The sequence below is a fragment of the Macadamia integrifolia genome, chromosome 9 (genome assembly GCF_013358625.1).
Source record: "Macadamia integrifolia cultivar HAES 741 chromosome 9, SCU_Mint_v3, whole genome shotgun sequence".
Taxonomy (NCBI): Eukaryota; Viridiplantae; Streptophyta; class Magnoliopsida; order Proteales; family Proteaceae; genus Macadamia; species Macadamia integrifolia.
Genome location: NC_056565.1, coordinates 7312770 through 7340084, shown reverse-complemented (window position 1 = coordinate 7340084; position 27315 = coordinate 7312770). Strand labels below are relative to the sequence as shown.

The 27315-nt window shown below is 35.7% G+C and overlaps 1 protein-coding gene and 1 pseudogene across 2 annotated transcripts in view; one reads left to right on the top strand and one right to left on the bottom strand.

Moving 5' to 3' along the window:
* Window positions 1-23: 23 nt before the first annotated feature.
* On the bottom strand, window positions 24-8415 carry LOC122089246 (annotated as a pseudogene).
* A 14430-nt stretch (window positions 8416-22845) lies between these two features.
* Window positions 22846-27315, top strand: part of LOC122089296 (serine/threonine-protein kinase STY13-like) — an 8798-nt gene continuing 4328 nt past the window's right edge. The window contains exons 1-4 of one of the 2 annotated variants that reach the window (XM_042658900.1): window positions 22846-24012; window positions 25061-25193; window positions 25411-25606; window positions 26726-26850. In XM_042658900.1, coding sequence (XP_042514834.1) covers window positions 23777-24012; window positions 25061-25193; window positions 25411-25606; window positions 26726-26850 — 690 coding nt within the window. In that variant the 5' untranslated portion in view covers window positions 22846-23776. The remainder of the gene's footprint in view (window positions 24013-25060; window positions 25194-25410; window positions 25607-26725; window positions 26851-27315) is intronic. The other variant, XM_042658899.1, reaches the window with a different exon arrangement.

Here is a 27315-nt window from a genome sequence, read left to right as displayed (position 1 = left end):
CGTTTGATTGAGACACAAGTGAATTGATCAGGGAAGTTGCATGTCTTCGTTTGCATCACAGATCACAAAGAAAATAATGATTGTAGTTGAAAGGAATTTACCCTAATAAATCATCTTTCTTCCGCCAGTATTTAGGAACAAGGATACCCAACGTACAACTTAACTGCATTGCATCCAACTAGAGAATTGCTTGTTGGTGCACCTGGTTCATATAATAATGGTAGACAAAACTTTAATCAAAACAAATGTATTTTTCTTTCAACTATGCTAACTATTATAATAGTGATTCCCTGTGATTTAGATAAACCACATAGATTGGTAGATGAACTTCATTAAGACCATCCACTTGTTCCTGACATCTCCATCGCTGGAACATTACTGTTTATCTGTCCCAAATTGTGTGGATTAATGAAGATCAGAGAAACCTTTATGCATGAAGATCTTTGTTTGTGCTCCAGACAGGGGCTGTTGGGACAACACCATCATTCACAACCCCTGCTCCATTTTCCACGCTAATTAAAGGATCAGACTCATTTTCCTTTCCCTGGGAGCATTCAGAAATGAGAAGTGAACTAAATCAGCATACTACCATAAAGACAACAATTATGTAGAATTTTTTTTTTTTTTTTTTTTTGGGGGGGGGGGGGGTGTGGGGTCCCACTTATCCCATTACTAACATATGGTAATATGGGAAAGAGGACGAAAGCCAGCTCATTATTTCCTGACTATGCGTAGGAAATGATTTTTGGAGAAAAGAATGCTCAAATAGTATGCAACTGTTGTGACCTAATTGCTTGTTGCTTCAGGGGAATATGTTCCTAAGCAACTATTATGAAAATTTTTAGTATAGATCAAAACATACGTCAAATAAATTTTTTTACATGAAACGTAACTTTCCAAATTATTATGCATAGGCCACTTGAAACTAATCCTTAATTAAAAAGGACAGAGCGCTCAGAGATGGCACTTGGGGAGGTAATTGGGTTACTGCAAGCCCCACGCCTGTTGGGCTCATTTGGGTATGCTAGCAACAATTTTGGCTGCAGGGCAGATGGGATATGATCCCACTTATTCAAGAGAAATACCCTAGGGACATAAGAACAATACAAGATAGAAGTAAAGAGCAGGTAATACCTGTGATAACTGTGCAGGTGCTTCACTGGCTTTTTGCTGACCCTCTAGAGTGCAGCAGTAAGAATACAGTATCATTCCAACAACAGCAATCAGGATTCCAAGAATGTTTCTCCAGCTAAACGGGTCACGAAGTAAAACATAACCAAAAGCCAGAACTAGACATGTTTTCAGATGGCCTAGGACCTGATAGGTAACAGGAGATGTCTTTCCAATTACAAGAAATGTACTGAAGTTAACAGAGACAGAAATCAGGCAGGAAAGGACAATGAATACCTGCAATAAAAATTAGACAATTAGAACATCCCAAAAGATAACTTAAGAAGCAGGAAATTTTATAAAAATAAATAAATAAACAAATAAAAAGTTTTCCCGTGCTCACCAACACTTGAGGCGTATACTTGAAAGCAAAGACATTCTGATTAGTCAGAAGCCCATCTAGAAATGGACCAACAATGAACAAGGTCATGGCTTGATACAAGACTGATACAAAAGTTGGGTTGAAGAAACCTTAAACCTCTTCTGGATGGTGTTGGTCATCTGAGAAGAACTGGTCAAGATCTTAAACAAGAGACACAGATTACTTATGCTGGTATAAGAAAGACAATTCTCTACAATATCATCTCTTTTTTATGAAGAATGCACCTTTATTACAGAAAGCATGAGAAATATAACAAAAGATACAAAAGAAATCTAGACCATATGAACCCATGAAAAAAAAAATACATGATAAAGATAATAAAGAAAGTGTGTCCATTCAGGGACCAACATACATTTACAACATATGGGCTCAGGACCTCACCAATTAAACTACTAAACTCGGAATATTGGGCACCATTTACAGGCCTCTCGTAAATTCACCAAATAAATATCTACTGCAGAGTTTGTGCCACTCAATAATTGAATCTCAAGGAACCCAGTCGACGGGGCCAATTTGACGCCAACTAACAAATAATCCTGAGCTGTCTCTGGATGCCCCCTTCCCCCAAATAAACTCCCAGAATCCCAAACAGAAATTGTCAAAAAATTCAATTTGATGCCTAGCACTTCAGGCATGGTCAACACATCCAACATCATGATTACAACTCTGGCCAATGATCAAAGAAATGGCAATGAAGAAGGTACCACAACTACAATGTCACACAACAGCTATCACCATAAATTTCATTTCTAGGCACCTTCAATGCATTCTTTCCTGACTATTTCTATAGGTAAGAGAATGACTTGCTGATATACAGAAGGTTATTCACTGGATTCCCAACTTTTCTACCCAATCAACCACTGCTCCTATTGCAATTGTGTGAGCATGTCAAACAAATAGAAAAATACTTTACATTTTGGGATCAACTATGTCAAATCTAGTAAATCAATTCATTCAATTGATTTGGGACCAGTTTTAGGACCTTCCTCAATAGCATATGCAATTATTTTCCAAACCATTAAAAAGATAAGATCGGATATTCAATACCGTCAAGCTGGATAGGTTGAATACCAGCAACTGTCTGCACTAATTTTTTAACAGCAGTAAGGGTGCAGTGCCTGCTTGGACGTCAGGGGGTGTGGGTAAAGTGACTGAATATCCCTAGGCCAGTGTTACTTCCTACTATGCCCTACTACAGCTTATTTAGTGGGAGCAGAAAATTGCAACCACCAAAATATTCTAATAACAGGGTGCCAAATTATGCATCCAAGTTGAATCTAGATCAAAAAAATCCAGCTTGTTCCCATCAAAATATAACTGCTTTCAACGACAACAAACTCAGTCTTATCTGAATTAATGGGGTCAGCCACATGGATCCATGCAAAACAAAGTAGGGAAAACTCAGGTCCAAACAAAAAATTGGGAATGAAGAGATGCAGAAGTGAGGGATGGGAAATGGATGACAAAATAAAAATGAAAAATGGGAAAAAGAGAGAGAGATGAAAAAGGAAAAATGAATGATGAAAGTAAGAGGAAAGAGTCACGGCCTAGCAAGTCAGGAGAATCTCAGAAAATATAATTGCTTTAATAACCAAATATATTAAAAGGAAGATCTCAAGCAAGATATTAACATTAGGCAACTTCACTTGAGGATACAATCTGAGCAACGCATGTAGTAACAACTGCGAGCAGTGATAAAACAGAACCCAGAGCATTGAGCTGCAGATCAGTCACAGTTGCAATTCCAACACCCAAAAGCAGGATGGAAAGTGAGAGCTGGATGTTCCTACTGTGGAAAGGATCAGTAAAGTATTAGTAAACTAAGTCATACAAGACATAGGAGACAAGCAAAGATCCAAAGTGAAGAACAATATTTCAGTCAGAGCTGATACAGTAGATAACATGGAAAGAATATGCAATTACAATATTTAGATTCTGCCACTGGATACTTCAAATGTCATATTGTTGCAATATGAACCTGCCAGAAAATATCAAAGCTCCAAGAAATATGTAGATTCACCTTTTCAATACTATGAATGAGATATGAAAGCATGGCTGTTCTCCTCTAGATTACTTAGTTCACATCTGTTCATGCAACATATGTCTATCATTTTTTCAGAATTGGCATCAGAAACTCCTTACAAAGTGTTGTTGAATCAAAATGTTAAATGCCAATAAAAGATTCAAACTGAAAACAGGTAACTTCAGTAATCATGATGGTTTCCTCCCAGATATTTTGAGACAGAAAATCTCCAGCATAGAGAATTAGTACGTATCAATTATGGCATCCATGTCATATTTAAAAGATATTTTCTTAAGCTTTATCAAAATAAATTATATGCAGCATTCCTCCTCTAAACTAAAAAACATTGTCTCTGCCTTTTCAATATTGTCTCATGAAGTTGCCCTGCTACAGTCACATCATAAATATAATTTAAAAATTAAATAAATAAAAGGAGAACCAGACAGAAAACGGTTTAAAAATCAGTCACTCAAAGTACCTAACAGAGAATACCCATTTCCCATTCAACCATGGGTCCAGACTCCATATTATATACATGGTCAGTCTTCATACCCTGATCTTACCACTGTAGTTCATAAGTCACTCAATCACAGCAAGATCAGGTTATGACACCCCATATAGTCTAGAAAGAGTACTAAATCTGCTTCTCGACCCTAAACAGCTACATTAGAAATTATCACAATTCACAACCATTAAATCTTGCATTCACTCAGCGTTTATAAAGCTAGAAATTTCAGCAAGTGGCCTCAAGGGTCATCAAGAGTATTGGATAAAGTTAAAATGATACCATAGTATCTGTGCAATGTTACAGCCATTTCATGAATTTAAAGCATAATAAAGTAATGTTCACTCACGGCTTCAATTTATTTAAGCCTTCAAATTCAAAAGAATTAAAATCATTACTAAGTAAGCCTCTATCAAACTTGCATATGTGGTCAGCATAAATATTAACAATTAAATGATTAAAAAATAGAGACCTTTAATTCAAAACAGTATGATTCAAATAAAGAAGAAAGTTTTCCCCCACGAAGGGTGGAGGAAAAGTACACCCATCTAGGGTCATAAATGCCCCCCCCCCCCCACTATAGTACAAAGTCGATAATAACCCCCCCCCACTGCTCCCTGATACCCTCTGCACACCATCAGAACCCCTCGGTCAAGGTTTCTCCCTTGACAGTGGGTGAAGGAAAACTGCCTCCACAAATAAATATAGATGATCTTCAACAACAAAAATCTAGGGTACGAGAAGGGAAAAACAACTTGCATAATATTTATATGATGTAGATAAATAAATCATGTAGTGTACAAAATTTTAAGAATAAAATACTAAATGTTGGTTTCTTTTTAAATTTTTTGTACATATATTTTGAAGAATAATATAGTAATTGCTAGTTTATTTTTCACAATCAAAAAATATTATGATACAGGTTTCCAAGTGGAAATTAACCTGTAAAATGCAAATTATAAACAATTGAAATTAGATGTAAAGATGAAAAAAATAATTGCAGATATGTGTTTATCATAGGTACTAAATAGCATTATGTGGTCTGTGGCTAAATAATTTAAGTGTCTATGAAAGTTTATTAGTAATCAAATGGCACTTCTAACACCAAGTCAATGGTCGAAGCATGGGTACCAACGTGCAATGAGCCAATGATCATGCTTTTGGCTAAATTTAAGTGTCTATGAAAGTGTATTAGTAATCAAACGGCACTTCTAACACCAAGTCAGCAGTCGAAGCATGGGTACCAAGGTGCAATGAGCCAATGATCATGCTTTGATAGTCCGCATCAGTTCACCACCTTAGCCAGAACCAAATTTCGTATGCAACTTAAATATATCACTACACAAAGATCAAGAAACCATTGATATTCATCATAATTCATGACCATTGATTTAGTTATCGGTAACGGTCTCGTCTGATACCAATACAATACCAATCCCGGATCGTCCCATACCGGTTGGATCAGTCAATTTTACCCTTGTTTTTCATTAAAAAAATAGGTATTTTTCACAATTATACCCATGTTCCGATAGCAATACCCGATCCCAGATCGGTCAGGTATCGGAATCGGTCTCAGCCGATATCAATACAATATGGCCAATGCAGCCAATATCGATACGATATGGCCAATACGACCGATTTGATACCGATACCTAAAACCATGTTCATGCACATCATTAGCCAATCAGTGGACATAAACATAACAAAAACAGAAAATGCCCTGAACAACTAGAAATTGGTCTGAGAGACTCAAACCCATTCGGTTTAGAAGATGTACATTAAAAACCAGCATCTTCATCTTATAGTAAGGTCAAGAGTATGATCAAGACTGACCTAAATTTCTTCCTAAAGAAAAGAATCTCTAAAAGAACGGTACACGGAATGATAGCCAGCTTCGTCATCTGCAAAGCATAACAAAGTCAATGAATCATCTTTCACAATAGGCAGTAACAGTACAAACAAAATAAAGCATTAACACCATTTTAAAAGGTTTTAGTAGCAGAATATAATCCTAGAGCAAGTAGAAATAACAAATTTCTTATACATTACATGCTTTTTAGATTATTCTACAATCCTCTCCTTCAAGATGGTCTCAAAAAGAATTTTATAGCACAATTGGTAAAATAGGGAGGGGGATCCTACCTGGTAGAAACCAACAGAGTTGAAACCCAGGCTAAGATTCAAGAGTCCAATAGAGATCCCATTAAGAATTCCAAAGCCCATTACAGCTCGAGCATCAAAAGGCTTGTGTTCAAACAATTTCATCCATAATGCCACATGGAGGGAACAGAATGTGACCAGAAGATGCCAGCTAGTCAAAGTTGTTGCTGCACCACCAAGATGAGAGTTAAGAATATATCGCAATCACAGTGAAGAACCTTTCTAAAAGAGAGACCATGCATAAAGGTAAAGAAATTATTCCTTTTTTAACCATAGCTTGTCATGACTTTGAATCCATAGGTGGAAAAATAGTCACATGTTTCATTTGCACTGCCAAACAGAAATGGTTGTCCCCAAAATTTTCTCCTCAAAAGCTTTCATTTCATCATATACTGATATCTATCATTTCAACAAATCTAAAAACCATAATTCATCTCCCATCTTCCTAATAATAATGGAACGCTCTTATTGGACCGATTACTCCAAGAGAATGGTCCCTGCTCATGGTCCCATTAGGACTGGTATTTACAGAACATGAATCAAACCTTCCTGATCTCACAGAGTACATAATATATTAAAAGGCTAGAAATTTTTTTATTGCTTATGATGACAAGAAACTCTAAAATATTGTCAGTACTTCAGGGATTCTATAAAGATTACGCATCAACTATGTGCTGGAAGAGCCTAATTCAACCTTTCTCTACCTCTAGAACTCAGCACCATAAGAGTATGGAGAAAGGTCCAGACACAACTTTAAAGAGTAAAATGGGAAGGTAGGATAGTACCCTTATGAAGACACAATCCAGAAATTTTAAATTTCCAAAAATACTATGATGAAACTAAATGTACAAAACAGATACAGTTAAGCATTTCTTTAGCTGTTTGTAATCTACTTTGAAAGCATGTGAATCCATATATGAGCATCATGTATTGGACCCACAATCAACTCAGAATGTCACACTATATGTCGGATTAAGACGGATATGGAATAATCTACTTATGCCCGTTTACAATCGGGTAGCTTTTAAATATCATTTTCTTTGTTCTAATTATTACAACATTATACTCAGAAGGTACCCTTATGGGAAGCTATTTTCATTAGTTTCTCATTTCAAAAAAAAAATCTCAAGATGTTGCCTTTGTGTTGTTTATACTATAAACTTCAAGCAGATCCATTCTAAGACCTCAAAATCAGACAACTGGATACCGAAAATCTTATACTCATACTCAAGTTGGATATAAACATACAAGATCGATCCCCCCCCCCTCTCCACATACACACCTAAATGATTGACAGTAAAAAAAAAAAAAACACATTTTTGTCCTAGTTCTTCCTATTACATGAGAAACAAAGTCTTACAGAAAAAAAAAGAAAGATGGTACTCACCAAAAGTGAATCCTAGAGTACTAATAAGTGCCTTATTGCAAATCACGATCGACACCGACGAAACCACTGACAGAGACAATGCCCCGATGGTGCCAAGCTGAAACCGCTCGCTCTCACTCATTTTTTCCTTCCTGTAATCACCACCTCCTCGATCTGGATCCAGCACTATTGACTCATCGGAAACCACAGCTCCAACCTCAAGCAAACTAAAATCCAAAAAAAATGTTAAGTAATCAGAGCTCCTCACCTCATCCCAATATCCTCAAAGAAATGGAAGTTAATAACCGAAACTAGCTCAAATATAAAATTTTCAAATTTGCAACTCCAATCATCTCTGTACAATTCTATAGGAATTGAATTAAATTTTGCAAAAACAAAATATTAATAAATACAGCATTTTAAAACCCTAGATCTACTAGTTCAAGCTGTAGAAATCAGTAATAAATGAGAAGGAAATGTAAATGAAGATTGACCTTTCGTTGAAGATTCTCACCGTTGGAGCTGTATCAGAGACTTCTAATGCTCTAAAACAGAGAAATTGCTTCAAACTCTGTATCGATTATCGCTATTCGTTTCTTAATCTTTATGATAACATTTGGAGAGAAATCTCAGAGAGAACAAAGGGTGAAATGAAGGACAGGTTTGCAAATCTCACGCCGGCGATTAAGGTTTTAGTCTTTTAGACGAAAATAATTGGGTAAGTTTTCACCATGGAATGCATACAAGATCTCTCTCTCTCTCTCTCTCTCTCTCTCTCTCTCCTATTATCAAAATATTATTGTCACATTGGCGTGCTTCTTTTCCATGTATCACAAGGACACCATTCTTTATGTGGACAAATGATTTTAGATTTAATTGATTCTATCCGTTGGATAGAGAGTAAGTCTGATTCAATTAAGGGTCAATTAAGGTGAGTATGTCTTGTGAAAAAATAGAAAGGAATAAATAATGAAAATAGATGGCTAAGATATTTGTCTTGTAACTCTGAAAACCTTCATGTACATTTTGATACTAACAACTGTGGATCAGGTTTTCCTCTCTTACCAGAAAAAAAGAAAACAAAAAATTTCCTTCAATCATGGTCAAGTTAAATTCCATTGACAGAGGCTTTTCGATGGTATCCATATAAAAATAGTATAACAGTAGGATTTATTATCAACCATTCGTAAATAAGAGGGCCAGATATTGACAGCCATCTTTTTTTTGAGTTAGAACAAATACTTCAAATATAAGGAAAAAAATAATGAAAATAGATGGCTCTAATATCTATATTGTAAATCTAAAAAAAAAAAAATTGGTACACTTGGACACTAATAACTATGGATCAAGTTTTCCTCTCTTACCAAAAAAACAAAGTTTTCTTCCGACAATGGTCAAGTTAGAAGTCATTGACAGAAGCATTTAGATGGCATCCATATAAAAATAAGAGAACGGAGGGGGTTATTATCAATCATTCATAAATAGGGCCAGATATTTACAGCCATATTTTTTGCAAATAGAAGAAGAAGAAAAAAACTATGAAAATAGATGGCTCAAATATCTCTCTTGTGATTCTAAAAACCTTCACGTACACTTTGACACTAATAACTATAGATCAAGTTTTCCACCAACCATGGTCTAGTTAGAATTCATTGACAAAGCCCTTTCGATGGTATCCATATAAAAATAGGGGAATAGTGAGGGTTATTATCAACCATTCGTAAAAAAAGGGCCAGATATTGACGGTCATTGATAATTGTACGATTCCTTCACCGCATGGTATAGGAAAACTTTCCCCACAAACTGTATAGAGAAATAAAATAATGTGTAAGTGGGTTCGGCATCAAATCGCCTATATAGCTACGCTGGCTCAAGAAAAAAAATTTCAAAAAATTGTTGACAATTCAACTTTAGTTAATTACATTCGGCTTAACTGTAAAAAATACAATAGATGTTGAATCCAAAATGTTGACACTGAAGAGCATAACTTTCCATCCAACAATTAATTTCATAAAGAGAATCTTCCATAATTTAATAAGACATATTTTCAGCACTATGTAACTTTTCCAAATACGTTATTCATCAAGTCCATATGAATGAATGATATGACAATTCTAACCTTTGGATATCTAGGGATAGGAGTTAATCCACTTACCTCTTGACGTGTGCTCTTCAAGCAGAAGATGCATGCTCGCGTGCTACGCACTGAATCCACTCTTCACATTATTAACAAAACTCTAAAAATGTTCCACATTTTCTCTCACTTCCTTTACAATAGGGATTAAAAACCCATAACCAGGTTCTGAATTGCTCTCATATTGGAATCAATTAGGATCAATGAGAAATCAATTAGAATTGAGAAAACATGCAGTAACCCTAGTTTCCATTAAAGGACCGAACACGCCACACTGAATCAAACAGAATTGGAGCTGAACCCGATCAAGATAAGCCAATTCAACCGATTGGATTACATGTTCGAGTTATTGTGAGACTTTACAATGGACAATCGGGTCACATTCACTACGGGTTAATGAAACCCGCATCCGAACAGAATGCATTTGGCTCAAATGCACAATCCATAATGCCAGATTATCTAACCAAACCCATTGAGGCATTGACTGCGAATACCTTAATGGAAGGAAAAATTAATGATATTATTATTAAAATATTAATTAAGATTAAATTGAAAGATTCTGCGTAGCTAACACGTCTAAATATCTTAATTACAACTAGTAACATGGGAAATTGTTTTATATATTCCATGGAAAGGTACCTTCAACCAATTGCTCATTGTCCGTATCTACTAATTTGCCACTTCAAATAAAAAATAAAGAAAAAGAGAGGTAGGGTTTGAATCCGTCGGTGGCCCGGCCGGGTTGACCAGGCCCTCAGCACATATTGGTTCAGATTGAAATCGATCGATAAGAAAAACATCTGCCATTTCAAAATTAAATTTGATTCGCTATTGGTTTGGTTCATTTTCGATTTCTTATCAATTTTAGTTATTAATCTCTTATCAGTTATCAATATATAAAAATTAATATAACTAACACAGGGTAAAGCTTGTCCAACCTGTGTCATTGTCTCTTTCTTTCATTTTGGAAATAATCCCCATATTCTTTTCATCTCAGCTCCTCATTGGTTGAGCAGTTAGGTACAGAAAAGTTAGCAGTATACCCAATTTCTACCATTACTATATACTGCAAGGGAAGGGGTTTGCTACTAAGCTGCGTGGTCCTTGTGCTAATGAGAAGACTAATTTGAGCAAACAACAGGCATCCAAAGGGAGTGGAGATCATTGCCCCATGTGAGAAGATATAGGGGATACTCTCGAGCAATGTTTTTTCTCTCATACTTTAATTATCATCTTATTCGAACAAAAAAAAGTTTATTATCTTAAATTGAATTCCTATAAGCCTCAAACATCATATATTTGATTTATTAATAATTATAATAGATAATAATCAAAGGATTAAGTACAGGGCAAGTGTTTTCTATCTGAGAGCGGCTCTATGCCCAGACATAGGGGCACACATGCACCTAAGAGGGGCACGGTGGTTATTGCATGCCATCGATGTTTGTGGTACAGGGACCACGCTAGACCAGAAAAACTTTGTCATTTTATTAATAAATAAAAGGCAAAGCTTCTTTGAACCAATTGCATATCGGCTCTAAAAAAATATTAAAATATTAATTATTATTGGATTTTTTTGAACTCCATTTATTCGATTATATTCAATCAAATTTTATCAGTGGAAAATACCGACCAATTGAGCAAGCAATTATCTTCACTTTTCATTGACCTTGTTATAACTAAAGTCCATGGTTAAAATGCTTTTTTTTTTTTTAAGAACTAAAAATGATTCAGTTTTTACGCATTATGAGTCAAATGGAGAGGTTTATTTAGGTGCTTGTTTGTTCGGTATTATTATGATTATATTCTTAGTGTGGATTGGTGACCGGAAAAGTCGATGGCTTACCATTGTGAACCTTACAAATCAAGAATGATTTGGTCAATTTGGAACAAAGTGTCCAAATAATGGACGGAGATGGCTATGCACATTAAATACTTCAAGTTGAAAGGAGATAATTATTTAGATTAGGTTTAGGCACGTGAGTGGGTTTCATCCGAACCTAAATCCGAAAAGACCTGAGGTTGGGTTGAAGTCTTTTAACCCATTAACGGGTAGGTGAACAGGGAAAACCCAACTCCAGGTGGGTCGAAGGGCAAGGAAGGGTCCGGTACTATCTCACAGTGGATTTGTACGATTTTAATCCATTGTATTGATGACAACTCAGTGTCGATATCGTGAAGTAGAACCTTGTGTGTCACATGTACAACACAGTCATGTGCCTTCCCTTTGATTTCACTTGCGACCAAACGGAGCCTAAAGTTGAGGTAATTGCTACAGCGCAATGCATCCCAAGAAAAACGAGCTTAGGGATGGTTTAAATAAATTTGATTAGATTGGGCTTGGGCTCTTGGGCTCTTGGGCTCTTGGGCTAAAAACCAAAATGATGTCGGATTGAGTTGGAACTGGGCTTGATTTCCTATGCCTTGGGTTGGCACGGACCACCTTTCACCCAGCCCAACCCACCTGACGCCAACCCTTAATTTAGATAATTGAAAATATAAGGATAAAATTCCTATAGTTTATTTCTCCAGGCAATTGTTTTTTAAATAATTTATTCGTTGCTTTGGTGAAATATTACCAAAAAAAAATCATGATTTTATTGTTTCATTTCACACATCTTTTATTGCTTCCTATCCTTTTGGTATACCATTTTTGATGCTTAAAGCTCCATGTAACAATGCTAGTTTTATTTTTTCAGATTTTTTTTTTTTTTTGGAGAAAAAAATGCTGCGAGGATGCGTAACACAAGCGCCTCCTCCATGTGTTTATCTCTCTTTTGCACTGGGAAGTGCTACCGTATACTACGCAGTCAGACATGGAACTCAATCCTTTATTTCTTTAGGGAAAAAGGAGTTTAAAAGACAGCATGGTCATTGCACCCCATTCCTCGTGAAATGTGGAGATCTCACCCTATCATTGATGCTCCTGAGTAGGGGTGTCAACGGTCCGGTTTGGTGCGGTTTCAGTCCGGTTCCACCGGTTTCGGTGTGACTTTAGACCTGACCGAAACCGACCCATTAAGGATTTATCGGTTTCGGTCCGGTGTCGGTTTCGGTGCAGTTTGGGTTCGGTTTGATACCGGCAGTTGGCTCAATTAAATATTTATGAAGGTGACACAATCAATTTGTCGCAGAAACCCAACCACCAAATTAAAATAAAGGCCAGAGTTGCAGACGAGAACTCATATGAAGAGTCAAGAACGTCCAGAACTGAAGTAGAGGAAAGAGAGGAAGGAAGAAATCCCAAGAAAAAAAAAATGGAGGAGTTTTCATCAAAGGAGACGACGCCCAAACAGCGTCATCATCAATCTCTTTCACGGTTTCACCCAATCGGCCAATCGATCAGCAGCGGCTCGTCATCAGACGACTTTTCAATGGGTCTCCGGCCGCACGCCACCTCCAGCACAAACACCCCATAAGGCCATAACTGTACTCTGTACACATCGCTTGCCGCCGTCGCTATTACGTTCGCCAACTCCGGCGCTAGGGCCCATGGCCATAACCGCTGGTCCGCTGGCTGTTGGCCGCTGCTGCCTGCTGCTCACTCACTCACGGCGTCACGGCGTCACCAACCTGGGCTGCCTGCTGCTCACTCGCTCTTTGAAAAATTAGGGTTTTCAGGTTTTGAAAGGTTGAAGTGTTTTGAGGTTAAAATGTCGAATTTGCAATTTTGTATTTAGGGGTTAAACGGTGGGCTCGGGTCGGTTTGGATCGGTTCCGGTTTCGGTGCATATTTCCGGCGCTTTCGGTGGCCCAACGGGCTAACCCGAACCGAACCGAGACCGGATTCAATTTAATATACAAACCGAAACCGGCCCAATAAGCCATCGGTTCGGTTTGGATCGGGCTTAATCGGTCCGGTCCGGTTTAACCGGTCCGGTTTGGATATTGACACCCCTACTCCTGAGTGCTCTCATTACACTAGGGCCACATTGTTTTTCAAAAGACCTCCCTTTTTTTTTTTTTTTTTTTTTTTTTTCTAATGATGTGATCTTTATGTGTTTTGTGGCCTAGGAAGTCACGCATCCCAGATTGACGGCCTTTCTAATTGACCCAAACATGGACCCAACTAGAGCCTTGATTTTGTAGACAGGTTGACCCAAGAATCCATGCACAATATCAAATTTCAACCCAAACTGAGTTTAGTAATAACTGAACATAGCTTTGAAAAATTAATCCTATGGAAAAACACAATTGTAGTTTAGGTACTGTTGATGGGATGATTTGAATTAAGCTTTCAAATTACATGTGTCTAATATAAAGTACAAATGTTGTGCTTTTTTCGAAGGTGGGAATAGCCACGTCATTTGTCCATATGGCATAAGAAGGCCTTATTAGGTAGGTTACTCAAATTAATAAAATCTGCTAGACAAACCTTGATTTCAATTCTATGCTGACCTATTTTGAGATTCCTAACCTATTTTGAGACGATTTAAATCGGAATCAATCCCTAGTAGATTCCTAACCTATTTTGAGACAATTTAAATCGGAATCAATCCCTAGTAGATTCCTAACCTATTTTGAGACGATTTAAATCGGAATCAATCCCTAGTAGATTCCAACTTTTTAAACTTACTAAGAGATAAAAGATTTAGTTCACAATATCAGTGTCGATATTGGTCAATGGTAATACTGATATTGATACGGATTGACCATATTAGACTGGTTGGAACGATTTTGCCCCCCACCCCAGAAAAAATAATTCAAATTCTTTTTTATTTTTTAAACCCTCAAATTTTATCCTTGAACTGATCCAATATCGATCAAGGCCATTCTGATATCGATTTCTAAATCTATTCTAAGAGTGGAACAAACTGAGCCAGACTTGGAATACAGAAAATGCATGAAAAGTCTTGGTCTCACATCTTGGGATATTTCTACTCGTCCGGGTCTCCAGGGGTTCATTTCAGTCACTATGAACTCAAAAGTCCAGTCTTAACGGCTTAACTAGGAACACATATTTTGTCACCAAGATGACTATTTCTATCTTGAAAAGGATTCTTCTCTATAGAAGTTAAAATACACTACCTCTTGAAAGCAATTTCTCCGACCTTTGCCGACAGGCTACATTTGAACTTTTTCTATACGACTTTATAATAAGATCATGTTGAGGCATGCATGCATGTAGTCTAATACCATAAATATCACTAACTTTTTTTTTGTTTTTTTCATACTATTTTGCCCTTAAATTTAGATTAAAAAAAGTCAATTTTTTGACCGTTTTACTCTTAATATCAATGCCGTCGGTCTACCGATATGATACCAATATTTAATACCTTACTTCAGGTCATTAAATATGTCACGCATCTCGGATATACATGTAAAATGATAAGATTTTATCCTCGATGAAAAAAAATATATATGTTATACTAAGAGGATGAAAAAAATAAAGTTATAAATTACTCAACACTTCAAGATATATCAATAATAAAATCCTTTTATCAATAACTCGAGTTTTAAAAGCAGTTCATCCTAATTCTCACCAGTTTGGTTCATGCTTATTACATACAAAAAAAGCCCTCACTAGTCACTACCTTGAATATATATACCAACTCCAAGGTCAATCTAGACCATGATTTGAGAACTCGATATCGGGAATAGGATTGGTGAAGGCCAATATTAATTCGAATTACTCTGGATTAGATAAAAATACCTCTTATTTTATGTTTAAAGTCAGAATTTTGACCATTTTATCCCTTGTCCATACTGATCCATTGATATGATATCGATCAAGAATTGGGATCAGTCAAGACCGATACCAATCCAATCCTATTGATTTCAATCAATTCGATCCAATTCCTCAAAACCATGATCTAGGTTGATAATGGCCGATCCGGATCCCAATTCCGAGTTTTTAAACCAAGTGAACGACTTTAGAACTATGGGACCCATGCACCATCACCAACCCTTGAACAGCTCTTCTAAAATTGCCTAAGGATCGGAATTGACCTTTCCATAGCCACGTTTTTTTGTAGAAAGTATTTGAAGTTTCACAATCTTTAGCCCATAAATTACCTTTATTGGTCAATAATAGGTCACCAATATCTATTTAGATTGCCAAATTTGAATTCTTCAGGACCTAAAACCTAACCCTCGTGGTCCATGTGTTTGGTAACCTTATGACATATTCCAATCAAAATATTTATATTTTAATGTCCAATTTGGCAATTTGGCCTCCTCCATGATTGGTGCTTGGATTGGATCTAACTTCGCATTTGTTGGAATAAGGAATGTGGTCCAACACTCCAACTACTAACTCTGCCGTGCACGTCACCGACAATTTCTCATTTTATGTCTTCCATGAGGATAGGGTTATCCTACTATTATTTATCCTTTAATATGAAGTATCTTTCATTTTGAAATTTTATTTATTAAAGGAACCAATCTATATGTAAAGGAAAAATTGTGCAAATTATCTTTCAACAGAGAGAATTCATTTGGTTTCATTGAAGGAAGGAAATAATTAAATTATTTCAAAAAAAAAAAAAATGACTGATATATTTTTCAATCGGAACTTGTTTGTTATATTGTTATAGTTTTTGTGCAATATATCGTAAAGATTGTGATATAAATAATTCTCTTAATTGGAAAAATATAAAATTTTATCTAAATATATCTAACATGATTAGCCAATTTGTTATATTATTTTTGAAACTAATTTACAAATACTAGTCTATAAATGATTATAAAAATAAGATCATATTGTAATGTAATAAAAGAGTCACATTTCAGTTCCCTTCCCCTCTCTTCTCCTAGCCTTCTCGACTAGAATATATAAATTCCAGAGAGCAAGGGCTTGGCTTGATTGTGTGTTATCTATTGGTTGGGGTCAAAGGAGAATGTTGACTAAGTTCATCATTCAATGTAATGGTGGGGTGTTCATCATAGAAAAGAAGATGTCTCCTCCAATGAATTGCAAATTTGGATGAAGTCTTTCTTGGATGCTGGGGAGATCCATATATAAATCTGGATAGAGCCTCACTCATAGAGGAAGAGTACATGTACTAGTGTATTGTGGTAAATTGACTTTATCTTGAATTGATTAAGTCCAATTAACCCAATTTTATATATAGTAAGTTGGACCTAGTTAGACTGAGTCAGCCGATTCCAATTGAGTTTTGATAAATTTCAGCCAATCCCAAAATTATTCGAACCAAAAGTATTAAAGAGGAGTAACAGACAAGTGGAGTACAAGGCAGTGCTGGCTATACAGTTGTGCAATATCGACAATGATTTTTTATAGGTATAAAGTTTTCCTCCACCATGGGTGATAAAAAATACATCCATTTAAGATCATAAATACTTTATATCTATAATATAAAGTTGAAAATACATTTATTATTTCTTGATACCCTCTACACACCATCAGTATGGTTTCCTAACCGATTGATACGAAACGGATGCCTCTTTTCTATGTTTTTTGTGTTAAAAAAGAAACGGATACCTAAAACTATGATATCCGCACTAACCACTTAAATAAATTGGATTATCACCGCATACAATCCAAATTTTTAGTTAAAAAAAAAAAAATCCAATCCAATCTCATGGATCTGAATCAGATTCGGATCTATCAATAATATATTGGATCTTTTACTCGGAGCCTAAGTGCTTAACCAAATTTTTTTTTTTTAAATACTAAAAAGGGTCACTCATTCACCCATTACAATCTTTATTAACACGTGTCAATGCATCATACGGTCTATTCATATACTTAATGTACGGTGCATAGTGGCATGGCATCTTTACCAAAAGCAAAAACCTCCACCAAGCATGATGAGCACTAGACCTTCCAAAAGATGAGTTAGACTATCATACCGATACGGATCATATTATACCGGATCGAGATTGGATGTAAATTAAAAAGTGATCCTTTTTTGCCGATATGTATAATATCGGTATAATATCCAAACTGGTGAAGGGTCATTGTCTTTGTCTAATGGGCAGTTCAGCAAACCACCATGCATCGTATTAAGTTTTACTTAATTATAGTTACATAGTTCATAAAGTTCTTATTCGATATGTTTATTGAACGCCTAAGTTATTAGATATGTATTATTTAAGAAATGCTAATTGTTTTTCATCGACTTGATCACAAGTTAGACTGATTAATGTAATGGAATTCTTTCTACCAAAAAATAAAAAATAAAAATGTAATAGAATTCAATGATCACATAAATTTAAAAGGCATCTTTATAATTAATGTAATCTAAGTGGGAGATCCTTAGAATTATTGATTTAGTTAATTATTTGGATTGATTAAATAAGTGAGAGTCATATTACATAATCGGTTTGATTCACTTTCCAGTTTAAGGATATATTGATCTAACTAATTGTAGTTTAAGGTTTTGGGTCATGAAAATATTATATTTATTAGGTTTTAGGTTCCCAAAGTCTCTTCTACTTTGCCACATTAGTGAGAGAACCCAAAAAAGTATGAGGGGTTGTAGAAGATAGAAGGGAATCGCATTGACTTCATCTTTAGCACACTAGGTACAAAATATAAATCGATCTTTCATGTTTTGATTTAATATCATATTTTAATTATCTATACGATAATCAATTAAGGTTCGATATGAAAGCCTTAACAATCTAACAAAATCATAAAGTAATCTAATGATACCGATACATGTCAACCTCCGATGATACACCAACATGCCGATAAAGTACTGATACGTATGTGAGAGAGAGAGACTTCTGCTCTATGTTTTTTAAAAGAGTACGTTTTTCAGCAATTAATTCATGATGAAGTTTTAAATAGTGCAATTGGAATCATAAAATGAATAACTTTACACCCTTCACGTCACAAGCGCGTTAGATTTGATTTCACTACCCCACGTGCCTCTTCCTTTGCCATAACATTGAGCGCGTTTAGCATTCACACTCGTAAACCAATCTATACCCCACGACCATGAAACATAGGAAGACAACCATTATTCAGTGTGAGAATCAAATGCTATAATTAGCACTATGTCTATAGACCTAGTTATGAGAAAAAAAGAAAGACCACAACATTATTGTGTAGATTTTTGCCCACATCTATACATATTCCATTTGTGGACCCTATATTCATTCTTTTTTTGTTAGACACTTCTTACTAGATCATTCTAAACTGCTTGATCACCCATCTCCTTATCGGTGGAAAAATGCACTTTTTTGTCATAATGATCATTCTCTCGTAAACATATTTTTCGCTAAAACTAAAGAGGGGAGGTGGGGGAGGTGACAAATGGTGTGCTCTCTATGTCAATTCATCAATAAGCGGGTTTGATTAGCATGATTTCGAAAATTTGATTGGATTGGTATTGGTCAAGATTGATCCGTAATCTTGACTATTTCAATGTCAATTCACTAGTAAAGTATAGGGATAAAATGGTAAAAAAATACTCATTAAAAATGAAAAAGGATAAATCAGTTTGGTCTTGACCGATGCTGAGTTTTAAACCTTATGAGTCAGTTATGATAACAAGTTTAATTTGTACCCAAGGGTTGAAAATTACTATTTCAATTAATGTTAATTTTCAGATTTCTTTTGAAATTTGCCATGCATGCATTATGATTTCCATTTTTATCATTTCTCCACTAACTTTAGTCAGTAAAATCATAGTTGGAAAATCATGTGTTTGACTCACGTGCAAGTCACTCGAGTTGAATAAAAAAAGTACGAAACATAGATAGGCAAGAGTTATTAAGACTCATCTAAGTTTAAGAAATGATCATACCGAGTCCAAGTTAGTTTGAATTTTTATTAACGTGATGTAATTGGTTTATAACCAAACAAAACCCTAGATTTTTCGTTCATTGTCTTAATTATTTTTAGCTCTTTTTATTGTGTCATCTACAAAGCAACCATAATCTCTTTGAAAAAAAAAAAAAAGCACCAACTAAGTTTGACTCACCAGAGTACCAAGTTTTGAAAAGGGTGAATCAAATCGAAAAACTTCATCGATTTTAATTATATAAATAAAATAATAGAATATCAATTAAACTCGTCTCCTATATTCATATCCACAGTATTTTTAAATAAAAAACTTAAAAAAAAAAAAGAAGAAAATATTCTTCTGGATTTTGGGATTTAAAAACTTATTTGTACTATGAGTCTAAGCTACACACTTCTCTCTAGACCTCAGCAAACTGACTTCTCAAGCATTCAAAGTCAGTCCATGCATGCATGGTAGGCTCATTTATTTATTGTAAGAATTCCAGCTTGATGGAACGCATGGTTGCAAGTTTTCCTTGCTTGTCACTTTCACATAACTATCAAGACTTATGATGGAGTTCCTACGAAAAAGAAAAAAAAGACTTATGATGGAGTTGTGAATTATTATTAATTTTTTTTCGAATGAGGGTTGGGATTTCATATCCTATTGAATACCTAGTCGTGTGTAACCTTATCATCAGAGCAGCCAACAGTAATGCACATTAGGTCATCAAAAATAATGGAGTTTTGATATTTTACAAGTACTAAGGCCGTAAGTTTACATCATTATGTGTCTTGGTATACGATCCATTGATTTGGCTCCTCTGTGGTGCAATAGAGTGTCCAACGCACATCCAATGCCTATAAACATCTTGAGCTACGTGCGACCGCCTTGGACTCCGTGCCAAGGCATTTTTAGCCATTGGATGCGCACCAAATATTGTATTGTATCACAGAGGAGCTCAATCCCAAGATCCACACGATTAGGTTGCGTTTTTTTTCCCCTAAATATAAATGCAGTGAATTAAGAAGAACGGGAATATGAAAGCATGTGCTATCAATCGTTAGTGGGTTAAACCATAGTAATATACTAATATGGGTACAATGTTAGGTTGTATCATTCAATATCACCAACCTGAAATTAGAGGTGGGTCTAGCTCTCTCCACCATCTCCATTATTATTCTTACTTTGTCCTTTCATGGCCATAGATTCTAATGGTTCCCTTTAAAACATTGTTGCTATTTCGGACATCATGATGATGATCAATTGTCATGTTGATAGATTCTTGGTGTTATTTACACCCTCCCCCACCCTCCTCCAAAAATAGAAGAAGAATATAGATTCATGAGCTTGCTAACAAGGCCTTTGTTAAGTCTAGACTACGTTTGGAGTGCATTCTCATTCCATGATGCACGTTAACATTCTCAAATTACATTTTTTTAATAAAAATGAAAATATTGTTTGATAACTCTATAATAAAATAATGCATTTTGAAAGAGAGTTTTGAGGGACTGATAATCGATGGATTCATATAGAAATCTTTATGTAGTCACTCTTTTTTCTTTCTCCAGCTCCAGCGTTAACTACCGAGTTGGGGTTCTTGGGCTTCTATGAGAACAAAACAAGAGGTGAAATGAAGAGCCCATAAACCCCATTTATTTTGCCCCATTGGTATAATATATGTATTTTTTTCCGATGATGATAAAATATATTATTTTATATTTACATTAAAAAAATATGATTTTTAATAATAACATAATGATAAGTTACACTCTAATTATTTTAAAAACTATTCTTAGCGATTCATTAAATAATTTTTTGAGACAATGATCATGATTTCTCACTTCATTATTTTGGTGGTAACAAGATATATTATACGTGTATAATACATCTACTTACTAACTATAGGTTAAATGGGTATCACGGAGGCATATTTATCAAAAATGAGGGAGAAATGGGTCGTAGCCACTTGTCATGCAATGGTTATGACATGTTTTTTTGAGTATTGCCTTACTTCCTGTCTAGTAGCTTCTACAAATGGAACAATGTACATGTCAAACAAAAGGAGCGTGGAGGCACATGCTACCGCATGAATCAAATATGTGATTCAGATTCTAAAGCGCGTGGCTGTCACGTGGATTTAATAAGAGCAGCCAATCTCTCCCTTCGAGAATTAGCCGCACGAGACTTTTACGTATTAATTACGATTTGATTGCATTCTCTTATTTTTTATTTTTTTAATTGGAAATAAAAGAATATAATGGATCGGTTTGGTTTGATTTCAATTATAACTGAATCGGATCAAAAGTAAAATTTATCAATGGTTTGATTTCGATTTGAATCGGTTCAACCCAAATTAGGCATCTTCTCATAATCCAACATTTTTATAACTCTATTTTATCACTTAGCAATTTTCATATTTTCTCAAGAAAATTGAAAATTTACATGTGAACTTCCCCCCCTTTTGCTGCTCTATTCTATTGAGCGTAATTGGTCAATGATCAATTTACAGGGTATTAGTAGAACCAACGACCATTTCACAAAAAAAGAAAGAAGAAAAGTAGAACCAACGACCATCTACCCTTATATATACACACACCTATTTATACACGAGCAAAATTATCCTTTGCAATGAGTGCGGCCACACGGTGAGCATCTGATAACTAAGATGACTTCGAAGTATATGTTCAAATGGTTTCAACCATCTGATGCTCACAATACGACCGCATTCACTACAAAGGATAATCACTCTTACACACTTACATATGATTGAATTGAATGTCACAATTTCGTCCCCTAAACACCTACTTATTAAATCAAAACGGTCACCATTAGGTCCAGCTAATATTCATAATATTGAATCTCCCCACCGACACAATTTAGACCTAGACCTAATGTAATATGCGGGTGTGGTATAGAAATTTGAGTAGTAATATTGAGAAGTTTTCATCAAAGGTGGGGGCCACTATGAGAGTTTTTGTCATTTTGTTTTGACTTTTCTTTGAGCACGAGGCGAATAAGAAGCAACGGGAATCTGCTATTTTATTATTATTATTTTCTCTTAGAGAAAGCGATGGGATAAAAGGAATTTCCAGAACTTATAAAAAAAATTAAAATTAAAATTAAAGAGATAGAGAGAGAAGTCGGCAGGGGAAGAGGGAGAAGATCAATTTGTCTCCACCCGTGTGGTCATATAGTTAGGCTATCCTTCTACGACCAAGAACGTCCAAATCGTTGATGCTATGCTCTCCACGTGTCTCAGATCCATTGGACATATTATTGAGCCATATTTGTGTGGGTCCCACACTCACTTTCTTTCATCTTTGCTCCCTCTCCCACGCTCTTCACTCCTCCTCCACTATAAAAAAAAAAAAAAAAAGGAAAAAAGGAAAAAAAAGCTTTTAGAAGCTATATTAGAAGCTATATTGAAACCCTGACCGGAGAAGAGGAGAAAACTCTGATAGGATATCTTGACGGAGACGCTTCCGTTCACCATTAGCCACGCAGAAAGCTATGACTTTTAAAGAGCGACACAAAGGGAAATAGAGAGATAGGGAGAGATGCTCTTGAAGTTCACGGCTAGGTTTTTGATCTCTCAGAACCAGTTGCAGAGATTCTTCAACATCAACAACAGTAACAACAAACAGTCAACTTCGCAACTTAGAGTATATTGAGCTCTAGAGTTCTCTCTCTCTCTCTTTTTTTCTTTTTCTTATTGATATCTTGAAGTTTGAGCAAGATTTTTTAATCTAAGAACAAGTCGCAAAAATCTTTTAAAAATAACAGTGAAGGGGATTTAAGCTTTTGTTTTTGTTTTATTTTTTATTTTTCCTGTTTCTACTTTTTATTCCGAAGTTCTTGCGATGTTTGAGCTGCAACTGTGACTTTTTTTTTGTCGGTTTTCCTAATCTTAGTGGCTGCTTGGCATAGATTTCGAGGCAGCTTTGAGTGTGTGTAACCAACGTTTGAGAAGGTGCTGTCTTTTGAGATAAGAGCCTTTTCCTTTTCGATTTTCGAGGTTTTGTTTATTACCTTAGCTTTTGTAAATGAATTTGGAAAGAAATGAAGAGAACTCTTTGAGAGGTAAGTGGAATTGTGATGGAATAGTTGTGGATTTCTGCGTTCTGTGCGAAGAGTTTTCATTTCTGGTCTGGATAGTTGGTTTTGTGTAAAGGACCAAGAGTCTCAGGGGTTTAGTTCCTCGCTTGATGTTGGAGGGTGGGCTGATGATTTCACGAAATTTTGCAAAGTTGCTGTGGTTGAACTGGAAGGGCATACTGTTGTTGGGGTAGGAGGATAAGTTAAATGAAGTGTTTTGGAATCGTTTGAGATTGCAGCATGAGTTGTGGGGAGGAGAGCAAAGAAGGTAGAGATGATCAAGGGGAATTTAAGCAAACTGCAAGGAAGAACTCGGTTGAGCTTGGCAGCCAGCTCGAGAAGCATCCAGTCACACAGAATGGATTGATTCCAACGCCACAGTTCCAGATTGATGAGAAACTGCTGATAGACCCAAAATTACTATACGTCGGGTCAAAGATTGGAGAGGGAGCCCATGGAAAAGTTTATGAAGGAAGGTAAATAGAGGGTTTTATCAATGAGGCCTTTTTTTTTTTGTTTAAATTATAGAGAAAAGGGGGGGGGGGGGAATAGGAATAAGCTTTCCACAAACTATGATGTCCATATTTTCGTTGTTTGAGCTGTTGATACATTCATATTTGCATGAGCTTATTCGGCCATGTGAGATATAGTTATATGCTATTTTTGCATTCGTACTGTCAAGGCTGAGATCATTGATCAATCAAAATTTTCTTATCCCAGAGTTATGCATTTAAAAAAAAAAAAAAAAGGCTTTTTGTCAAATTTATTTTGGGATTCTGCTCTTGATGATATATGATTATTCTAACGGCTAGAATATGTTTCGCTTACCTTCAAGGCACTCCATTTTACGAAAATGGACCTTCAAATATTTGTTGTTGGACACACGTCTCTTTTATTATTTTCACAATCCAGGATAAACCTTTATTTCCTGTTTTTTTTTTTTGGTTCCGCCCCGCCTCCTTGCTCCTTCAATCCACTATCTAATAAGGCCCACAAACATATTAAGTATTCATGTGTCATTGTGTCCTTTACTCTCATGAGAATTCAGGACAAACCTTTCTGTTTTTGGTTCTTTCCCCCACCTCTTTTTCCCATTTCGATTCACATGGGGAAACCCACAAACATATTAAGTATTTATATCATATGGATATAGGAAGATATATTGCTTTTTATTCATTAAGATTCATATCGTAATACACAAACATATGCTGAATTTTAACAACAGAACATATATATATATATATATATTTTTTTTTTTTTCTTTTACATGCATGCATACTTAATACAAACAGGCATAAAGATATCAGTGATATTCAATGTATAACTTACCATTGCCGCTATCAATGTGCCAAACTGCCAATGCCGCCGGTTTCTAAGGACAGTATCAGCATGACATGTACTTCTCCAATTCACATAATTTTGGCCTATCAATTGCTTTTTGACAAATGCTCTGTTTTTTGTTTATATTTATTTGGTACATATTCTGATTTATTGATACATTTTTATCTCCATTTTATAATTCAGGTACTGTGACCAAGTTATTGCTGTCAAAGTTCTCAATAGTGGAAGTACCCCAGAAGAAAAAGCTAAACTTGAAGGCCGTTTTATCCGTGAAGTTACAATGATGTCTAGAGTAAAACATGAGAACCTTGTCAAGGTGATCTTCTTAGTTGAGAATGTTTAGATTTTAAGCGTGTAGATAATTGTGCATGTGCTGTTGGTCCAGCCACCCCAACCCTTCAGAATTAATGGTTGTATCTTATATCCTTGGAGTATAACATCATGATGTTTACACATATTCTCCTCTCTTCTTACTTTGATCATATTTCAGTTTCTCCTAATTGCATTCAATATCTTCTCTGATCCCTTTGCAGTTCATTGGAGCTTGTAAAGATCCTTTCATGGTGATAGCTACAGAGCTGTTGCCAGGGATGTCACTCCGGAAGTATTTACTCACTATTCGTCCAAAACAATTAGATCTTTGTGTAGCGATAGGTTTTGCCCTTGATATTGCTCGGGCTATGGATTGTCTACATGCCAATGGGATTATACACAGAGATCTTAAGCCTGGTAAGAATGACATATTGAGCTGTATGATATATTTTTTGGGGGATGCTTGACATTGGAGGTGTGTCTAGGTGTACAATATATGTAATATAACTATGATAATTTATATAATTATGCTTCTATGCAACATAGAAGCCATATCAATTTTTTATGATATAAATATGCTAGTAATGATGTAATATGAAAATGCTAGCATAATAATAAACAAAGCATATGATATAATATAAGCATATTCATAAAAAAACAAAGCAATAGACATAAATTAATGTAAACTTGTGAAGTGTCAAAAAACTGATATAATATAGGCGTTTTGTCACAAGGCCATGTGGTGAGGCTAAGGTGTCCAAGGCTACTTCCTTTCTTGCATCAAACAGGCGTATTGTTGCCTTGGACCCAAGAAGGCACCTAGACGTCTAGGCGACGCCTAGACAACTATGTTCGGATCAATTGGTTTAAGTGTAGCAGGCCAAAAACAAAATAAAGGCTCAAATAACTGTATTGTATTTTTAAATTTTAATTAACATTGGAATAAAAAACATATATATTCACAACTCAAACATATGACCTATTATGACTACTTAGCATTAGAATTCCATTTGGAAGGTAAAATTTTAGAAAATATTTATAAGTCCAATTCCTAAGCAGAAGCCTAGGCAGTTGCTTGGTGGCCTGGGCTTGTGTCTATAATCCTGGGCATCTGTCTATACTCACCTGGGATGATATGGTCTAGACAATGAGTGATGCCTGACTACAGTAGTTCGCTACACTAGTAGCTATGTACTTTCCATTGTATGGACTACTTACCGCACTTGTTTTCTGAACATCCTGATAAATATCTTATCTTAGATTATGGCTGTAATATTCTTAAACCATTGCTTAATGCTGTTTAAAAGTTGTGGCTAATGATTTGTAAATAATTATATGGACGCTCTGAGTTTATTAGAAAATGTGCAAGTTTCTTGGGTCAATGGCACTTGAACTTATGAGCATAATTTTTGGTGTTCCAATTGTGCCATATGAAAATTGATTATGTGCTTTTAGATTGTGTGTTGACCTAAATCATGTAAGAGCAACTGAGCAATAATCTTTAGTAATTATCTGATGCAAAGTATAATGGTGCAGACAATTTGTTACTTACGGAGAATCAGAAGTCTGTGAAACTAGCGGATTTTGGTCTTGCAAGAGAGGAATCTGTGACTGAGATGATGACTGCAGAAACAGGAACCTACCGTTGGATGGCTCCTGAGGTTTGTGCCTTCTGACTTATAGAGATGTAGATCATGGGAATTGATAGCAAAGTCTATTTGTATGGCACTGTATGCTTGTGGGAGAACAATCTAGAGGTGAGCAGTGTTGATTAGTCAGTAGACTTTGGATTATGGAAGTCTGTGCAGGGAAAGGTGAACAAAGTGGTGAACTTGCCTGCTTAGAGAAGGATTTCCAAGTTGATTTGGTTGTTGGTTGTTACCTGCCTGTCGTGTCCGTCTGTCTATGTTTGTTTCCAATAGGGCTCTATATCTTTTTAGTCTAATGGACATTTATCTTTGAAACGAGAGCTAAACAAAATCTGATGTCTACAGGCCCAAGCTTGCCAGTAAGCTTAGTCCTCATACCAGTGCATTTCAAGAAATTTGCTTAGGTGTGGGAATAGTGGGTGAACGCTTATATGGTTCTCGCAAAAGAGCTTCCTTGTCTCATGTTTAATGTACCCC